The following is a 17,690-nucleotide window of genomic DNA, read 5'->3' on the forward strand; positions in this document are numbered from 1 at the left end:
AGAAAAAAAAAAAAAAAAAAAAAAAAAAAAAAAAAGAGAGAGAGAGAGAGAGAGAGAGAGAGAGAGAGAGAGAGAGAGAGAGAGAGAGAGAGAGAGAGAGAGCCTTATTAATGGAAAAACTATGCATAGAATGGAAGAGAGTGACAAATTTATAGTAAGAGTTTGGGAATAAGAAGAGCGAAAATGAAGGAAGATAAATTGGCAAAAATTATATGTAAAGTTAAACCGATCAAGATGAATATGTATAAACAATACTTTTGTTTTGAATTATTTATTTATAACATCAAAATTAAAGTCCTTGAATATATAAAGTTAAAACAGTCAAAGATGAATTTGTAAGGACAATATATTTACATATTTATATTGTAAAAATAAATTAAAAGTAAAAAATAAATATAAAAAATAATAATGACATGTCGGATGAGGTGGCTCAACAGGAGCCTAGCAATAATAAATGCTACACTTCAGTTTTTAGAGATATATATATATATATATATTAAGGTGGGTGTAGCCATGTAGATAAAATAAGGGGTGGTGATTAAGGAGTGTTCAGAGCTGGCTGAACAATAGATGCAATTAATGCAATTGCCTAAGGTTCCCAAATAAAAAAAAGGCCCTCACTTCTTAAAAAAAAAATATATATATATATATATATAATATATTTATTTATATATTTTAATTAAAAAAATTTAAGTACTTTTATTGGTTAATAAAATGCATTAAAAAATGCCACATTATATCCTAAAATGTAGAATACTGCACAATAATAGTGCACACAACTTGATAGGACAAGACTGCACAATGTGCACTATGCAGTCTTGTCCACAAGCCCCAACACATCACAAGGTCTAAGTTAAGCTGACAGCCTAAGTTAAGCTGGCCCTCACACAGCCCCACTCTAATTAATAAGTTACCATATATATATATATATATATATATATTTAATGCAAACTCTTTATCAATTATTATAAATTATCACACCAATTAATAATTTGATGTATATTATATCAGCTCGTTTGTATTATAGTGATACTAATTTATTGACCCATGTAATAAATTAATTTTTATGTGTGCAGATTATACTTTAAAGTTTAAAAAAGATAAGGCCTCCAAAATTGTTGAGCTGGCCTTGGGAGTGTTAGGATTTGCACACACCTGCATCTCATCACTAATTTCACTGGTACCTTATTAAGGATGTTGTTGATTACGATGTCATCTAGGAGATGGTTCTTCCTTTATCCAAGAATTGGTGGTTGTTGACGCGGTTATCTCATTTGGGACATTTAAATACGCTCAGATAGATTGGGTGTGTTAAGAGATAAAGAGAGGAATATCTTGTGGGTTACTAGACTCAAGTTCAGATATAGATCGACGGCTAAACACGGTGTTGAAGTTTAAAGATCAAATCCAGATCAACCAAAATGGTTTATGTTTTCCATTGAACAAAGATTTGGTGTTAGAAAAAGAAACTTCCAGCATCAAAGTAGATAATTCATGATCTTCAAAATTCTAAGTATTTCCTCCCTCAAAAATGCAGTGCAAGACATAAAGGTTCCAATGTTGGCTAATAAAATTCAAACTATCTGTTATACACTTGGGCCTTTAGTAAGAGAGAAGCTTAGTTCATTCAGCATACTCCAAGTCAAATATACAATACAATACGATAAAAAAAAAGAACCCAATGCATACTTTTGTTTAATATATCCAAATTACACCGAAGTTGGTGCACTAATAAGTACAGTAATAGTAATGCAATGAATTAATTTTTTTTTTTTTTTTTTTTCTGATCATTAGCATTTCTCCTGTCTCTTTATCAGAAAAAAAAAGGCATTTCTCAGGTCTTTAGTATATTATGTTCAATTCTCCTTTTTCATTTCTCATGGTTAGAGAGGGGAAATTATCAATCTCTGTTTGTTTTAAGCACCTAAACATTTTGATCCACAAGCAAAGAAGGATTATGTTGTCCAAGTATTGTTTTTTGCTAACACTACCCGACTTTAGTATGTGCACAATTAAAACAAATCACAAACAAAAATCAAATACTAAAACAGAATAGAAAGAAAAGGATGATGTAAACTTGGGATAAAAATCTAGCTTTTAGCAAGACTACCATGCCTACTACTGAGGGAAAAGGAATAACAAAGGTTTAAATCCATCTATACTGCTAATGACTTCACTTCTTATACGCACGCTGTCATTTGCTTAGTAAGATACCACGTTTGCTCCATCAAGTAAAACAAGACTCTCCATGAAAGTAGCTACATATGAATGATGTTGGATATCAAGATCCTTCTTCTCATGTAGAGTTTCAATGTCAACTAATACAAACTTAAATTCTTGACTCTCTACTCGATCATTGATGTAGCAAACCAGAAGTGAACCATACTCCATAAAGGCAGTGCAATGAGCTACTCTTTCAACTGGTACAACAGAAAGTTTAATCCAAGACTCAACCACACCATACTTCTTCATCACCCATATGGAGTATTGGGTGCCATGTTGTTCACTCCGTGCCCATGTAATAAAAGCCAGTTTACCCTTGAATGATGAAAGAAATGTTTGAAAGATGTTCTCATCAGTAGACCCATCAGGCAATGCTAGCCTTTTGAATTTCTCACTATTGACATCAAACGCCATAATCATTCTCCTCCTGCGATTCTCTTCTTCTTCTACGATACGTGACATCCAATGCAAAGCTCCATTAACCAATGGGATTGGCAAAGGATAGTTTTTATCATAGAACAAAACATCGGTTGTCAACGTCGTTCCAACACTTCTCCATGAATCCGAACTTAACGTGTACACCTCAATCTCATGAGAACTCACAGGTGCAGAGAAAGGAGAACGTGAAATCCTCACAACCTTGTAGTCATTCTTCTCGGAATGATATGCGAATCCGAGTGTAGCAAACCTTAACTGTCCTAGGCAAGTATTGGGCAACCTCTTGAATATTCTAATGCTGGGATTCCACAAATATATACAATAAGCCGAAGTGGCAAAACACAATAAGCCATTGCAGGAACCGACTATTTGGGCACACCCAAAAGGAAAATGAAAGGGAATTCCAACCTCAGAAATCGTATCAAACGTGCGGTCCAAAGCGACAGTGCAAACTGGTCTTTTAGTGTTAATAGAAGAAGAATAAATGTCTCTTACACATGGCATGTGTATGACATAACCGTTACCACGTGAATCTATGCTGTTATTAAGGTGGGTAGAGATGAAATCGGGACTAGTTATTGAAGAGTTCCAGGACTTTGAAACGCACCTGAATCTCATCAAAGACTTCACTGGTAGCCTTGTCAGGATGTTGAGTACGATGTCGTATGGAAGATAGATATTCCTCCTTCGGAGGGTCGGTGGTTGTGGACGCAATTCTCTCATTTGGGGAACTGATTCAGACACAGTTCAACTGCTAAAACACGTCGTTGAAGTTTGAGGATCAAATCCAGCTCGGCCAAAACATACTGGTGTTCTCCACTGAACATTTTGGTGCTATTTTGGAAGATAATGGTTGCTGACTTGTGGGGTTGTTTTTGGATATAATCTATTCTAATACTTCCAAGTTACGACACTAGTACACTCCATGATTTGTTTGATATTTAAAACACACAGTTCCTACACTGAATCCACACGGTTTCTCCACGCACAAGAAGCTATTCCTTTATTTTTAAATTGAAGAATCTGACTATCAAATTATTTTATTAAAAAAAAAAAAAAAAGAAGCAAAACACCATAATTGTCCCAAAACAACGCCGTCTGTCATGTTAAAGTCCACTTACTCGCTCAACTCTCACTGCACCTATCTTTTTATACAAACTATTCACACACACAAAAAATGTGGCCGATTGTTAATAATAATTAAAAAATTTATGTTAATAGTGGATTCAAATGTAGAGAAAGTCTATTCATACAAAATTTTTGACATCTGCTAGCTAATATGGCAGATTATTAATTGTAATTAAAAAATTGAGTTAGTAGTGGACTTAAATGTGAATCTATACAAGTTTACCCATCTAATTGGTGTAAAAAATGTTATCAAATTTTTTTGGTGGCTAAAGTTTGGCTCAAACCACTAATTAATTTAACCTAATTAACTAAGTCTATGTAACAAGATATATATCATCTTCTTATTATTAGTGGTTGGAGACTTGGAGTCAAATTTTTTCCTTTTTTTGTTGCACGTACATTGCTCCTCTTTGTATTTTTGGGGCTTTCTAATTTCAAGAAAAAAAGTTAGTGCTTTGTTTTCGAGTTATCTATCTTAATACAGATCTTCTAGAAGGTTTATATAAGAAAAAAAAAATGTACTGGGAGAAAAAGATGAAAAAAGAAATCCTAAAAATTAAAAACTTAAAAATCGTATTGGTCGAACCTATAAGAATATGGGTCTGTTTAGATATAGCTTATTTTGCTAAAAACTGAAAACACTATAGCAAAATAATTGTTAAATGTGTGAATAGTATCGTGGGACCCGTGAACAGTGCACTTTATCTCCTGCACAATGAATCCATGTGCATGAGCAGTGTAGTTACTATTCATATGCGCTAAAAAAAAAAAAAAAAAGCAAACGTGAGGGAAAAACGTGAATCCAAACACTCACTATATCTTTTGAACTTCAAGGTTATTAAAAAAAGAGAAATGATATGTTTACAACATTTTTACAATATTTTTATAATAAATCATAAGTTGTAGATTGTCACTATTTGTTATTATTAGGGCAAAAAAGTAATCTTAGTGTTAGGTTTAAATTTGAACCAATAACAATTAACTACCTATGATTTGTTGTAAAAATGTTGTAAAAATATTATAAACGTAGCACCTCTCTTATAAAAATATATGAGCTGGGGGATGGCATGAAAATTGGATAATTAACCATTTATCTATTTGATGTTGTTGAAAGTTTAATATATTGGAAAGATGCACAAAGGTCGGAGCCTGGAGCATGTTGGTGCATGGCACCTTTGTCAGGAGAAAAGGCCTAAATCATAGATCGTGAAATTATAAGTTGTCTTCATCAACCCATGATAGAAGTGCAATACTGCAATAATGAATTGGGACCAAGTCAGAAGAATGTTTTTTCTCAAAAATAAAACTCAGAAGAATGTATTGAAGAAAATGCATAAAGCCTCATATTTTATCTGTGGTGTGAGTTGGGTAGAAAGCTTACATTTGCCACGTAATTTAATATATCATGTGAATTATAAAATTGACTTATTTCCTGTATTTTTAAGACTATTGGATTAATTTTACTAGGTTAACTAAAGCATATTAAAAAAAAAAAAAAAAAAAAAAAAAAAAAATTTTTTTTTAAGTGTCTTTGATGTTTACTACTCAGCAAGGACAAAGTTTCTTTATTTAAAATTTTTTAAAGGGGCGTGTTATTTTTTTTGAGTAAAATTGATTGATTGGGCTTAATTTTTTTTATTTATATTTTTGTTATTGATAGTTTTTATTGCTTGACTAATTTTTCCGAGACAAAATTTGGCTACAAACTTTGTTGTAGTATATTTTGAAAATCTAACTGTTGGATTGTATGTTTTTTATGCTTTTAATACATAGGTCAAATTTTGTGCCAATTGAATATTATATATTATAGGATCCAAAAATTATTTTTTATGCATTGTTTTATACTACAAAAACTTGCAATTTAAACAATTAATTAATAACATAACTATTAATCTTTAATTTTCTAAAAATTTTGCAAACATAGAGCATATAAGAAGTAAATGCAATTTAATGATGAATTTGACAAAATTCACATCTAATAAAAATATATTGAGTGAAATTGTAAACTTAGGTTACAATGAAGTTTGAAGCTAAACTTTGTGCATTTTTCTAGGTTTGTATGTTTTGTTTTAGATTTTAAATCTACAATTTTTTTTTAATAACCTTTAAAATGAGGAAAATGCTAGAGCTATAAACATTTTTATAAATTGTTGATATAGTTAGTGCTTATGCTTATGTAAAAAAAGTAATATAAGTTGTTGGCTCAAATGCAAACTGATAAGAATTTGCTACATTAACGGTTTGTAAAAGTATTGTAAAAAAGTTTGTTACTATAACATTACTTTCAAAAGAATTAATGATATTGTTAAGGGGGAGGGTGACATCCAGTGCAAAAGCTACATTAACCAGTGAGATTGGCAAATGATATTTTTTATCATAGAACATAAGTAACACTAAGAATACATCCTACTTTCTCTAACTGATAAGAATTTACTACTTTAATGGTTTGTAAAAGTATTGTAAAAAAGTTTGTTACTATAACATTACTTTCAAAAAAATTAATGATATTGTTATGGGGGAGGGTGACATCCAATGCAAAAGGTACATTAACCAACGAGATTGGCAAATGATAGTTTTTATCATAGAACATAAGTAACACTATGAATACATCCTACTTTCCCTAACAATTTGGGACCACTCCTACAAGTAACACTACGATTAAATCTTTTTTTTACAATAATTCTCACAATTCCTTGAGACAATATGTTATTAATTATTATCTTTCACATAAGTCTACTGACATCACTTTATTATTTAGTATTAAGAAATTATCATCTCAAAAATTGTCAGAAAGTTATAGAAAAAAAAATGTAGCTCTACACCCACCAACACACTTTCGACCAATATTTATGTTCTCCCAAATCCCTATGTTCACAAGGCCCATCTTTAACAAGACTTAATTAATTACCTTGACCCACCACAAACCAATTTAGATACTATCTTCAATGAGCCCAAAACCCAGGCCACACCACTCGTCCATATTTGACAGTCTCATAAAACATAAACAAATATGAACTGAGCGAGCCCAGAACCAAAAACTATAGTGACTCCTTGTACAACATAATGGATATGGGCCGGCCTTCTTGTAGAAAATAATGAAGAAGATAAACAATGTCAAATTCATATATGGATAATGTTGGATCCGTAGTTTAAAAATAATAAAATAATATGACAATCCACAGTCATGTAACAAGCTTGGACCAAACAAAATGAAATTTTTACTTCTTTTCTCAATTTTAAAAACATATGAATAATAACAAATGTATGACATGTTAATTATATAAAAATAAGAATAATAAGATAAAGATATTATAATGGTACATAACTCGGCTAAGGTATGACACTCTTGCTCTTTAAGGCATTTTAATATTATTTAATTAAAATGAATTAATATGAAAATATAAATATAAAAATATAAGAGTTAATATGAAAGATAAAGAGTTAGTGATATTTTCAATCCCACATTAAAAAGGAGAGAAACTATTTTATTCTTTATAATTGTGGTGATTAATGGACTAATGTTTATTGATTCAGATATTTAGCTAGATGTGTACTCAAAATAGAGGTAAAGGGAGGAGGTAGGATAAAACAACCCATCCACATATGCCGTCAGCTCCATGTGGTCTTCGTTCGATTTTCTCCCTATAAGTCATTTTTTATTGTGAGCAATTATGTGCCTTCCTCTTCCCTTCTAATTACTAAGCTTGCTGGGCTTATAAGAAGAGGCCAAAGCCACAAGCTCTTGAAATACTAACAATGACCTCATCCTGACCAATTTACAAGTTTACAACTACTCTTGAAACAAATACAGCAGATAGAGCCAACCGTGACACATATCACCATGGGCCCATGGGATATGGCCTATGAAAAGAGCTCTAAGCTCATCTCTTCACACTTAAACACAACAATTTATCTTACACCAAATGGGAGGCAGCTCTATGTTTACTGGAGACCCAGTACTTTGATGTGCTAATACTGCGGAATTTTAAATCCTGGATTTCTGGAAAAACCATAATATTTTACCATGCAACCAATCAATCTAGTTCACTATGCATTACAAAAATCCTATTTCATGGGGAGAAACACAAGATGGCATTTTGCAATAGCTTTCGTTACCTTTTTGTGAGAGGCGATATAAAATGGGCATTCACAACAAATATTGAAATCATAGATGAAGATAATTAGCGTCCCCATAACTCCAAATACAAATTTAAAGGATTTTACAAAAATAAGTTTCAGCTGAAACTGAGTCCTGGGAAACACAAATACAGTAAGAAAAATTGTTTTGCCATCCAACTCAGTATACTTTGAAATCTGAAATAAATATCCTCCCTCTAGCTTTTGACACCCTGAAACAACAATGAAAATCCAAGTAAGTATTCAAAATTAGTTTAGTTTACAAGCCTAGCACGTTTCAATTGTCACCAATTTTAACAAAATATAGATTTGATATTAATTATTCCAATATGAAATAGTTTTAAGAATTTCAAATATTTTTGCCTTATAATCAAGCTGAACAAAAATAAATTGCAGTAAAAATAAGAGAAGGGAGAAGGGGGGACAATTATATAGAAAGGAAGAAATTTGTGAACTTGTTCCGTGGGCACGCAAAAATGCTTGTACAAAATAGACTGTTCTAAATTCAATCTAATGGATATAGGCTCCTACATGTTGCCAGCCAATTCCTCTAGCGATCCCTGATGCATAACATAGGGGCTTTAATGGCATGCAAATGCAATATCAGGGAAGAATCATGACTTCTACATTGGCTTGATATGCTGATCTATATATTTGGAAGAAAGATACCAACAATATGATGGTTAGGCCATAACTATCAACTAGACAAGTCTGCTTGAATATGTATAACACTCTTTTAGCCCAGAAAGAAGATTACTTAAAGGGTGAACTTATATGAGGCTTTCAACAGTGTTAATTGACTTTCGAATTGCAAGGAAAATATTTCTAGAATGAAGACTAAAAATGCTTGGTTGATTGTATAACTTGATTGATAAAAACTAATAGCTTCTAAAATTCTCCATGATTTACAACTCAGGCACTCAATTGAACTTCATCCCTATAAAAATCATTATAAATGAAACCATATAACTCATAAGTCATATCTGATAAGGACTAGAACCCCTAAAAATAAATCTTGCCTCTTTTGTCATCATGAAACAAGATGCAAGGATATGTCACTTGAATACATTTCCAAATCATCATGACTGAAACCATATATAAATTCAAAACTAATCATACTAACAGAAATGATTATGCATAACCAGTAGCAGTAGCCTCAAATTTGAAATTAATCCTATGAAAATCCTCCCCAGTATTTAAGTATTTAGCAAATGTTCGAGGCATAAACAGAACATGGTCCTCACCTTCTGCAGACATGTCCATAATCTGTAAATTTGTAAAAACCTGAGTCAGTATGGTACTATAATTGAAGGAAGAAAACAATTAATGATTCACTCATTCCTAATGATTGTAACTAAAATTGCTTAATTACTGTTTTCAAAGGCACAGGTCCAATGATTCTGAAGTATAAAAAAAGTTAGAGAAGGGAATATTATGCAGTCTCAAGTTTTCACAAGTAAAAATATTTATTTAGAAAAATAACGTCATGCTTGGACAATTAACAGTACTGAATAATCTACCTTAGCAAAATCATTAGCGCAGTGTAGCAACAAGTGAAGCTTGAGACTGTCTTTCCTATCTAGATCATTTATTCAACTACTTGCTGAATCGTCTTTTTCTTTTGGAAGAAATACTTTCTGAAGTAATGCCACCGCTATTGCCACTTTGTGCAATTGTTTGGTTGAACTCTTCCACATCTTGTTCGTACACCAAACTGACCCCGCATTCCCTCACTCCCTCGACTGAGCCATAGTTCTCAAATACAAGCTCAATCTGACTGCATTCACCATTCCCAACAGTAGCGAACCAATCATCATGAGAAAAATACAACAGCCAAATGTGGCTCCCCAAAGCCGTCGTCCTAAAGAAAGTTTTAGAGGCATAGTGACTGTGAGGCATATCACCAAGGGCTATCACACGAGCTCCAAGACCAAATGTTTCGCCAATTACATTGACATAAGCACAAAGAACGAATCCCATCCACCTACCATTACACCAATTTGGAGGCAGCTCTATGCTTACTGAATTTCCCAAACTTCGATGTGTTAACCATCGCGGAAGGTTTTTCATTTCAATAATTGTCTGGAATTCAGTTTTTTGGCAAAGGAGTCCCTGTATCAAAGTAAAAAAAAAAAAACATGATCCTCCATTTAACAATGTGCAAGTGTGAGAGAGAGATAGAGAGAGCAAAGTACCTGTAGGTAACGGTTCAATATTGTAAATGCCACTCTACGGCTACTCTCATCATACCCATGGAACGAAGGTAGTGAGTTTTGGCTTATCGATTGTGTATTAAATGACGCCGATGTGATTGTAGGGAGTAGAACCCGCTTCTCTTTTATCGACCGTAAACGACAGGGTCTTGGCTCCGCCGTCGTCGGATACATGGAGTCCATATTGAATGACAGTTGATATTTCAATAGATCTTGCCAGACAGGATTGGCTAAGGAAACTTCTCTAATTCGGGTACCTTGCAAATCAAGTTCCTTCAAACACTTAATTTTCCAAAGGCTGTCTGGCAGGTTGACAAGACGGCGACATCCCGAAATATCAAGTTTTTCAAGCGACATCAAACTATCCATGTAACTTGGAAGACACTCGAGATGACAACAGTCTTTTAGATTTAATAAAGAAAGGGCAACCAAACACTGGATTGATGAGGGTAGTGTCTCAATTCCAGTTCCACTCAAGTGAAGTTCTGATAGGCTTTTCAAAACTCCATTAAATTCTAGAAAGTTTCTGAATTTGGAACAGCCACAAAGATTAAGAATTTAAAGGGACTCCATTTCGGTGGAAATGCAGGGAAGATTGGTAAGAGATTTGCAGTGTTCAAGATCTAAGACAACAAGCCTGTTGAGATGCCGAATAGATGGGTGGAGGTCAACCAAATTAGTGCACCAACTAAGACGAAGTCTCTCAAGCCTTGGAAACCCAGTGAAGTCAGGTGTCTGAATAATGTTTGCTGAATAACTAAGATCCATGCTTTTTAACATGTCCAAATACTGTTCAACCCGAAGGAAAAGCTTCCATTAAACATAATAGTTATTTTAATAAAATAATAACTTTTGTGAAGTAAGGAAATTTATTGAAGCCACTCCTAAAGATTATATATATATATATATATATGTTGAGAGAAAAAAAAAGTGTGCAGATTATACTTTAAAGTTAAAAAAAGATAAGGCCTCCAAAATTGTTGAGCTGGCCTTGGGAGTGTTAGGATTTGCACACACCTGCCATCTCATCACTAATTTCACTGGTACCTTATTAAGGATGTTGTTGATTACGATGTCATCTAGGAGATGGTTCTTCCTTTATCAAGAATTGTGGTTGTTGACGCGGTTATCTCATTGGGACATTAAATACGCTCAGATAGATTGGGTGTGTTAAGAGATAAAGAGAGGAATATCTTGGGGTTACTAGACTCAAGTTCAGATATAGATCGGACGGCTAAACACGTGTTTGAAGTTTAAAGATCAAATCCAGATCAACCAAAATGGTTTATGTTTTCCATTGAACACAGATTTTGGTGTTAGAAAAGAAACTTCCAGCATCAAAGTAGATAATTCATGATCTTTCAAAATTCTAAGTATTTCCTCCCTCAAAAATGCAGTGCAAGACATAAAGGTTCCAAATGTTGGCTAATAAAATTCAAACTATCTGTTATACACTTGGCGCTTTAGTAGAGAGAAGCTAGTTCATTCAGCATACTCCAAGTCAAATATACAATACAAACGATAAAAAAAAGAACCCAATGCATACTTTTGTTTAATATATCCAAATTACACCGAAGTTGGTGCACTAATAAGTACAGTAATAGTAATGCAATGATTAATTTTTTTTTTTTTTTTTCTGATCATTAGCATTTCTCCTGTCTCTTTATCAGAAAAAAAAGGCATTTCTCAGGTCTCTTAGTATATTATGTTCAATTCTCCTTTTTCATTTCTCATGGTTAGAGAGGGGAAATTATCAATCTCTGTTTGTTTTAACCCTAAACATTTTGATCCACAAGCAAAGAAGATTATGTTGTCCAAGTATTGTTTTTTGCTAACACTACCCGACTTTAGTATGTGCACAATTAAAACAAATCACAAACAAAAATCAAATACTAAAACAGAATAGAAAGAAAATGATGTGTAAACTTGAGATGAAAAATCTATCTTTTTAGCAAGACTACCATGCCTACTACTGAGGGAAAAGAATAAACAAAGGTTTAAATCCATCTATACTGCTAATGACTTCACTTCTTATACGCACGCTGTCATTTGCTTAGTAAGATACCACGTTTGCTCCATCAAGTAAAACAAGACTCTCCATGAAAGTAGCTACATATGAATGATGTTGGATATCAAGATCCTTCTTCTCATGTAGAGTTTCAATGTCAACTAATACAAACTTAAATTCTTGACTCTCTACTCGATCATTGATGTAGCAAACCAGAAGTGAACCATACTCCATAAAGGCAGTGCAATGAGCTACTCTTTCAACTGGTAAACAGAAAGTTTAATCCAAGACTCAACCACACCATACTTCTTCATCACCCATATGGAGTATTGGGTGCCATGTTGTTCACTCCGTGCCCATGTAATAAAAGCCAGTTTACCCTTAATGATGAAGAAATGTTTGAAAGATGTTCTCATCAGTAGACCCATCAGGCAATGCTAGCCTTTTGAATTCTCACTATTGACATCAAACGCCATAATCATTCTCCTCCTGCGATTCTCTTCTTCTTCTACGATACGTGACATCCAATGCAAGCTCCATTAACCAATGGGATTGGCAAAGGATAGTTTTTATCATAGAACAAAACATCGGTTGTCAACGTCGTTCCAACACTTCTCCATGAATCCGAACTTAACGTGTACACCTCAATCTCATGAGAACTCACAGGTGCAGAGAAAGGAGAACGTGAAATCCTCACAACCTTGTAGTCATTCTTCTCGGAATGATATGCGAATCCGAGTGTAGCAAACCTTAACTGTCCTAGGCAAGTATTGGGCAACCTCTTGAATATTCTAATGCTGGGATTCCACAAATATATACAATAAGCCGAAGTGGCAAAACACAATAAGCCATTGCAGGAACCGACTATTTGGGCACACCCAAAAGGAAAATGAAAGGGAATTCCACCTCAGAAATCGTATCAAACGTGCGGTCCAAGCGACAGTGCAAACTGGTCTTTTAGTGTTAATAGAAGAAGAATAATGTCTCTTACACATGGCATGTGTATGACATAACCGTTACCACGTGAATCTATGCTGTTATTAAGGTGGGTAGAGATGAAATCGGGACTAGTTATTGAAGAGTTCCAGGACTTTGAAACGCACCTGAATCTCATCAAAGACTTCACTGGTAGCCTTGTCAGGATGTTGAGTACGATGTCGTATGGAAGATAGATATTCCTCCTTCGGAGGGTCGGTGGTTGTGGACGCAATTCTCTCATTTGGGGAACTGATTCAGACACAGTTCAACTGCTAAAACACGTCGTTGAAGTTTGAGGATCAAATCCAGCTCGGCCAAAACATACTGGTGTTCTCCACTGAACATTTTGGTGCTATTTGGAAGATAATGGTTGCTGACTTGTGGGGTTGTTTTTGGATATAATCTATTCTAATACTTCCAAGTTACGACACTAGTACACTCCATGATTTGTTTGATATTTAAAACACACAGTTCCTACACTGAATCCACACGGTTTCTCCACGCACAAGAAGCTATTCCTTTATTTTTAAATTGAAGAATCTGACTATCAAATTATTTTATTAAAAAAAAAAAAAAAGAAGCAAAACACCATAATTGTCCCAAAACAACGCCGTCTGTCATGTTAAAGTCCACTTACTCGCTCAACTCTCACTGCACCTATCTTTTTATACAAACTATTCACACACACAAAAAATGTGGCCGATTGTTAATAATAATTAAAAAATTTATGTTAATAGTGGATTCAAATGTAGAGAAAGTCTATTCATACAAAATTTTTGACATCTGCTAGCTAATATGGCAGATTATTAATTGTAATTAAAAAATTGAGTTAGTAGTGGACTTAAATGTGAATCTATACAAGTTTACCCATCTAATTGGTGTAAAAAATGTTATCAAATTTTTTTGGTGGCTAAAGTTTGGCTCAAACCACTAATTAATTTAACCTAATTAACTAAGTCTATGTAACAAGATATATATCATCTTCTTATTATTAGTGGTTGGAGACTTGGAGTCAAATTTTTTCCTTTTTTTGTTGCACGTACATTGCTCCTCTTTGTATTTTTGGGGCTTTCTAATTTCAAGAAAAAAAGTTAGTGCTTTGTTTTCGAGTTATCTATCTTAATACAGATCTTCTAGAAGGTTTATATAAGAAAAAAAAATGTACTGGGAGAAAAAGATGAAAAAAGAAATCCTAAAAATTAAAAACTTAAAAATCGTATTGGTCGAACCTATAAGAATATGGGTCTGTTTAGATATAGCTTATTTTGCTAAAAACTGAAAACACTATAGCAAAATAATTGTTAAATGTGTGAATAGTATCGTGGGACCGTGAACAGTGCACTTTATCTCCTGCACAATGAATCCATGTGCATGAGCAGTGTAGTTACTATTCATATGCGCTAAAAAAAAAAAAAAAAGCAAACGTGAGGGAAAAACGTGAATCCAAACACTCACTATATCTTTTGAACTTCAAGGTTATTAAAAAAGAGAAATGATATGTTTACAACATTTTTACAATATTTTTATAATAAATCATAAGTTGTAGATTGTCACTATTTGTTATTATTAGGGCAAAAAGTAATCTTAGTGTTAGGTTTAAATTTGAACCAATAACAATTAACTACCTATGATTTGTTGTAAAATGTTGTAAAAATATTATAAACGTAGCACCTCTCTTATAAAATATATGAGCTGGGGGATGGCATGAAAATTGGATAATTAACCATTTATCTATTTGATGTTGTTGAAAGTTTAATATATTGGAAAGATGCACAAAGGTCGGAGCCTGGAGCATGTTGGTGCATGGCACCTTTGTCAGGAGAAAAGGCCTAAATCATAGATCGTGAAATTATAAGTTGTCTTCATCAACCCATGATAGAAGTGCAATACTGCAATAATGAATTGGGACCAAGTCAGAAGAATGTTTTTTCTCAAAAATAAAACTCAGAAGAATGTATTGAAGAAAATGCATAAAGCCTCATATTTTATCTGTGGTGTGAGTTGGGTAGAAAGCTTACATTTGCCACGTAATTTAATATATCATGTGAATTATAAAATTGACTTATTTCCTGTATTTTTAAGACTATTGGATTAATTTTACTAGGTTAACTAAAGCATATTAAAAAAAAAAAAAAAAAAAAAAAAAAACACCCTAGGATAGTTGGGATTGTTGCTTTATCTTATATGAATTTTAGCACTTGGAATTAAGGGGGCGATTTTGAGTTGGCTATGTGCGGTGGTTTTGACCTCCAAATTTATTAATTAGCTACTGGATTTTTTTTTTTTTTTTTTTTTAAGTGTCTTTGATGTTTACTACTCAGCAAGGACAAAGTTTCTTTATTTAAAATTTTTAAAGGGGCGTGTTATTTTTTTTGAGTAAAATTGATTGATTGGGCTTAATTTTTTTTATTTATATTTTTGTTATTGATAGTTTTTATTGCTTGACTAATTTTTCCGAGACAAAATTTGGCTACAAACTTTGTTGTAGTATATTTTGAAAATCTAACTGTTGGATTGTATGTTTTTTATGCTTTTAATACATAGGTCAAATTTTGTGCCAATTGAATATTATATATTATAGGATCCAAAAATTATTTTTTATGCATTGTTTTATACTACAAAAACTTGCAATTTAAACAATTAATTAATAACATAACTATTAATCTTTAATTTTCTAAAAATTTTGCAAACATAGAGCATATAAGAAGTAAATGCAATTTAATGATGAATTTGACAAAATTCACATCTAATAAAAATATATTGAGTGAAATTGTAAACTTAGGTTACAATGAAGTTTGAAGCTAAACTTTGTGCATTTTTCTAGGTTTGTATGTTTTGTTTTAGATTTTAAATCTACAATTTTTTTTTAATAACCTTTAAATGAGGAAAATGCTAGAGCTATAAACATTTTTATAAATTGTTGATATAGTTAGTGCTTATGCTTATGTAAAAAAGTAATATAAGTTGTTGGCTCAAATGCAAACTGATAAGAATTTGCTACATTAACGGTTTGTAAAAGTATTGTAAAAAAGTTTGTTACTATAACATTACTTTCAAAAGAATTAATGATATTGTTAAGGGGGAGGGTGACATCCAGTGCAAAAGCTACATTAACCAGTGAGATTGGCAAATGATATTTTTTATCATAGAACATAAGTAACACTAAGAATACATCCTACTTTCTCTAACTGATAAGAATTTACTACTTTAATGGTTTGTAAAAGTATTGTAAAAAAGTTTGTTACTATAACATTACTTTCAAAAAAATTAATGATATTGTTATGGGGGAGGGTGACATCCAATGCAAAAGGTACATTAACCAACGAGATTGGCAAATGATAGTTTTTATCATAGAACATAAGTAACACTATGAATACATCCTACTTTCCCTAACAATTTGGGACCACTCCTACAAGTAACACTACGATTAAATCTTTTTTTTTACAATAATTCTCACAATTCCTTGAGACAATATGTTATTAATTATTATCTTTCACATAAGTCTACTGACATCACTTTATTATTTAGTATTAAGAAATTATCATCTCAAAAATTGTCAGAAAGTTATAGAAAAAAAATGTAGCTCTACACCCACCAACACACTTTCGACCAATATTTATGTTCTCCCAAATCCTATGTTCACAAGGCCCATCTTTAACAAGACTTAATTAATTACCTTGACCCACCACAAACCAATTTAGATACTATCTTCAATGAGCCCAAAACCCAGGCCACACCACTCGTCCATATTTGACAGTCTCATAAAACATAAACAAATATGAACTGAGCGAGCCCAGAACCAAAAACTATAGTGACTCCTTGTACAACATAATGGATATGGGCCGGCCTTCTTGTAGAAAATAATGAAGAAGATAAACAATGTCAAATTCATATATGGATAATGTTGGATCCGTAGTTTAAAATAATAAAATAATATGACAATCCACAGTCATGTAACAAGCTTGGACCAAACAAAATGAAATTTTTACTTCTTTTCTCAATTTAAAAACATATGAATAATAACAAATGTATGACATGTTAATTATATAAAAATAAGAATAATAAGATAAAGATATTATAATGGTACATAACTCGGCTAAGGTATGACACTCTTGCTCTTTAAGGCATTTTAATATTATTTAATTAAAATGAATTAATATGAAAATATAAATATAAAAATATAAGAGTTAATATGAAAGATAAAGAGTTAGTGATATTTTCAATCCCACATTAAAAAGGAGAGAAACTATTTTATTCTTTATAATTGTGGTGATTAATGGACTAATGTTTATTGATTCAGATATTTAGCTAGATGTGTACTCAAAATAGAGGTAAAGGGAGGAGGTAGGATAAAACAACCCATCCACATATGCCGTCAGCTCCATGTGGTCTTCGTTCGATTTTCTCCCTATAAGTCATTTTTATTGTGAGCAATTATGTGCCTTCCTCTTCCCTTCTAATTACTAAGCTTGCTGGGCTTATAAGAAGAGGCCAAAGCCACAAGCTCTTGAAATACTAACAATGACCTCATCCTGACCAATTTACAAGTTTACAACTACTCTTGA

At 32.6% G+C, this 17,690-nt stretch overlaps 2 protein-coding genes and 1 long non-coding RNA gene across 3 annotated transcripts; all 3 read right to left on the reverse strand.

The window, feature by feature from the left end:
• Nucleotides 1–2,202: 2,202 nt before the first annotated feature.
• LOC112037372 (F-box/kelch-repeat protein At3g23880-like) lies at nucleotides 2,203–3,384 on the reverse strand. Its single transcript, XM_024070181.2, has one exon. The coding sequence runs from the start codon at nucleotides 3,382–3,384 to the stop codon at nucleotides 2,203–2,205; it is 1,182 nt and encodes a 393-aa protein (XP_023925949.1).
• Nucleotides 3,385–7,935: 4,551 nt separating this feature from the next.
• Nucleotides 7,936–9,281, reverse strand: LOC136067806 (uncharacterized). Its single transcript, XR_010629223.1, has 2 exons — nucleotides 9,171–9,281; nucleotides 7,936–8,138 (listed from the first exon to the last, which is right to left on the reverse strand). It is a non-coding gene; the product is annotated as an uncharacterized LOC136067806 (long non-coding RNA).
• Nucleotides 9,282–9,460: 179 nt separating this feature from the next.
• LOC136067802 (disease resistance-like protein DSC1) lies at nucleotides 9,461–10,512 on the reverse strand. Its single transcript, XM_065774099.1, has 2 exons — nucleotides 10,122–10,512; nucleotides 9,461–10,038 (listed from the first exon to the last, which is right to left on the reverse strand). Exons 1-2 carry the CDS (start codon nucleotides 10,506–10,508, stop codon nucleotides 9,523–9,525), a joined length of 903 nt encoding a protein of 300 aa, XP_065630171.1. The 5' UTR covers nucleotides 10,509–10,512; the 3' UTR covers nucleotides 9,461–9,522.
• Nucleotides 10,513–17,690: the final 7,178 nt, after the last annotated feature.

The sequence above is a fragment of the Quercus suber genome, unplaced genomic scaffold (genome assembly GCF_002906115.3).
Source record: "Quercus suber isolate HL8 unplaced genomic scaffold, Cork oak 2.0 scaffold_7, whole genome shotgun sequence".
Classification (NCBI taxonomy): Eukaryota; Viridiplantae; Streptophyta; class Magnoliopsida; order Fagales; family Fagaceae; genus Quercus; species Quercus suber.

Excerpts from the sequence above, each read along its gene's own strand:
- LOC112037372 (XM_024070181.2), bottom strand. The coding sequence starts at position 3,384 with ATGAGAGAATTGCGTCCACAACCACCGACCCTCCGAAGGAGGAATATC.
- LOC136067802 (XM_065774099.1), bottom strand. The coding sequence starts at position 10,508 with ATGGATAGTTTGATGTCGCTTGAAAAACTTGATATTTCGGGATGTCGC. Across the intron at positions 10,039-10,121 it reads TATTGAACCGTTACCTACAG|GGACTCCTTTGCCAAAAAAC; the intron begins GTACTTTGCTCT and ends ACTTTGATACAG.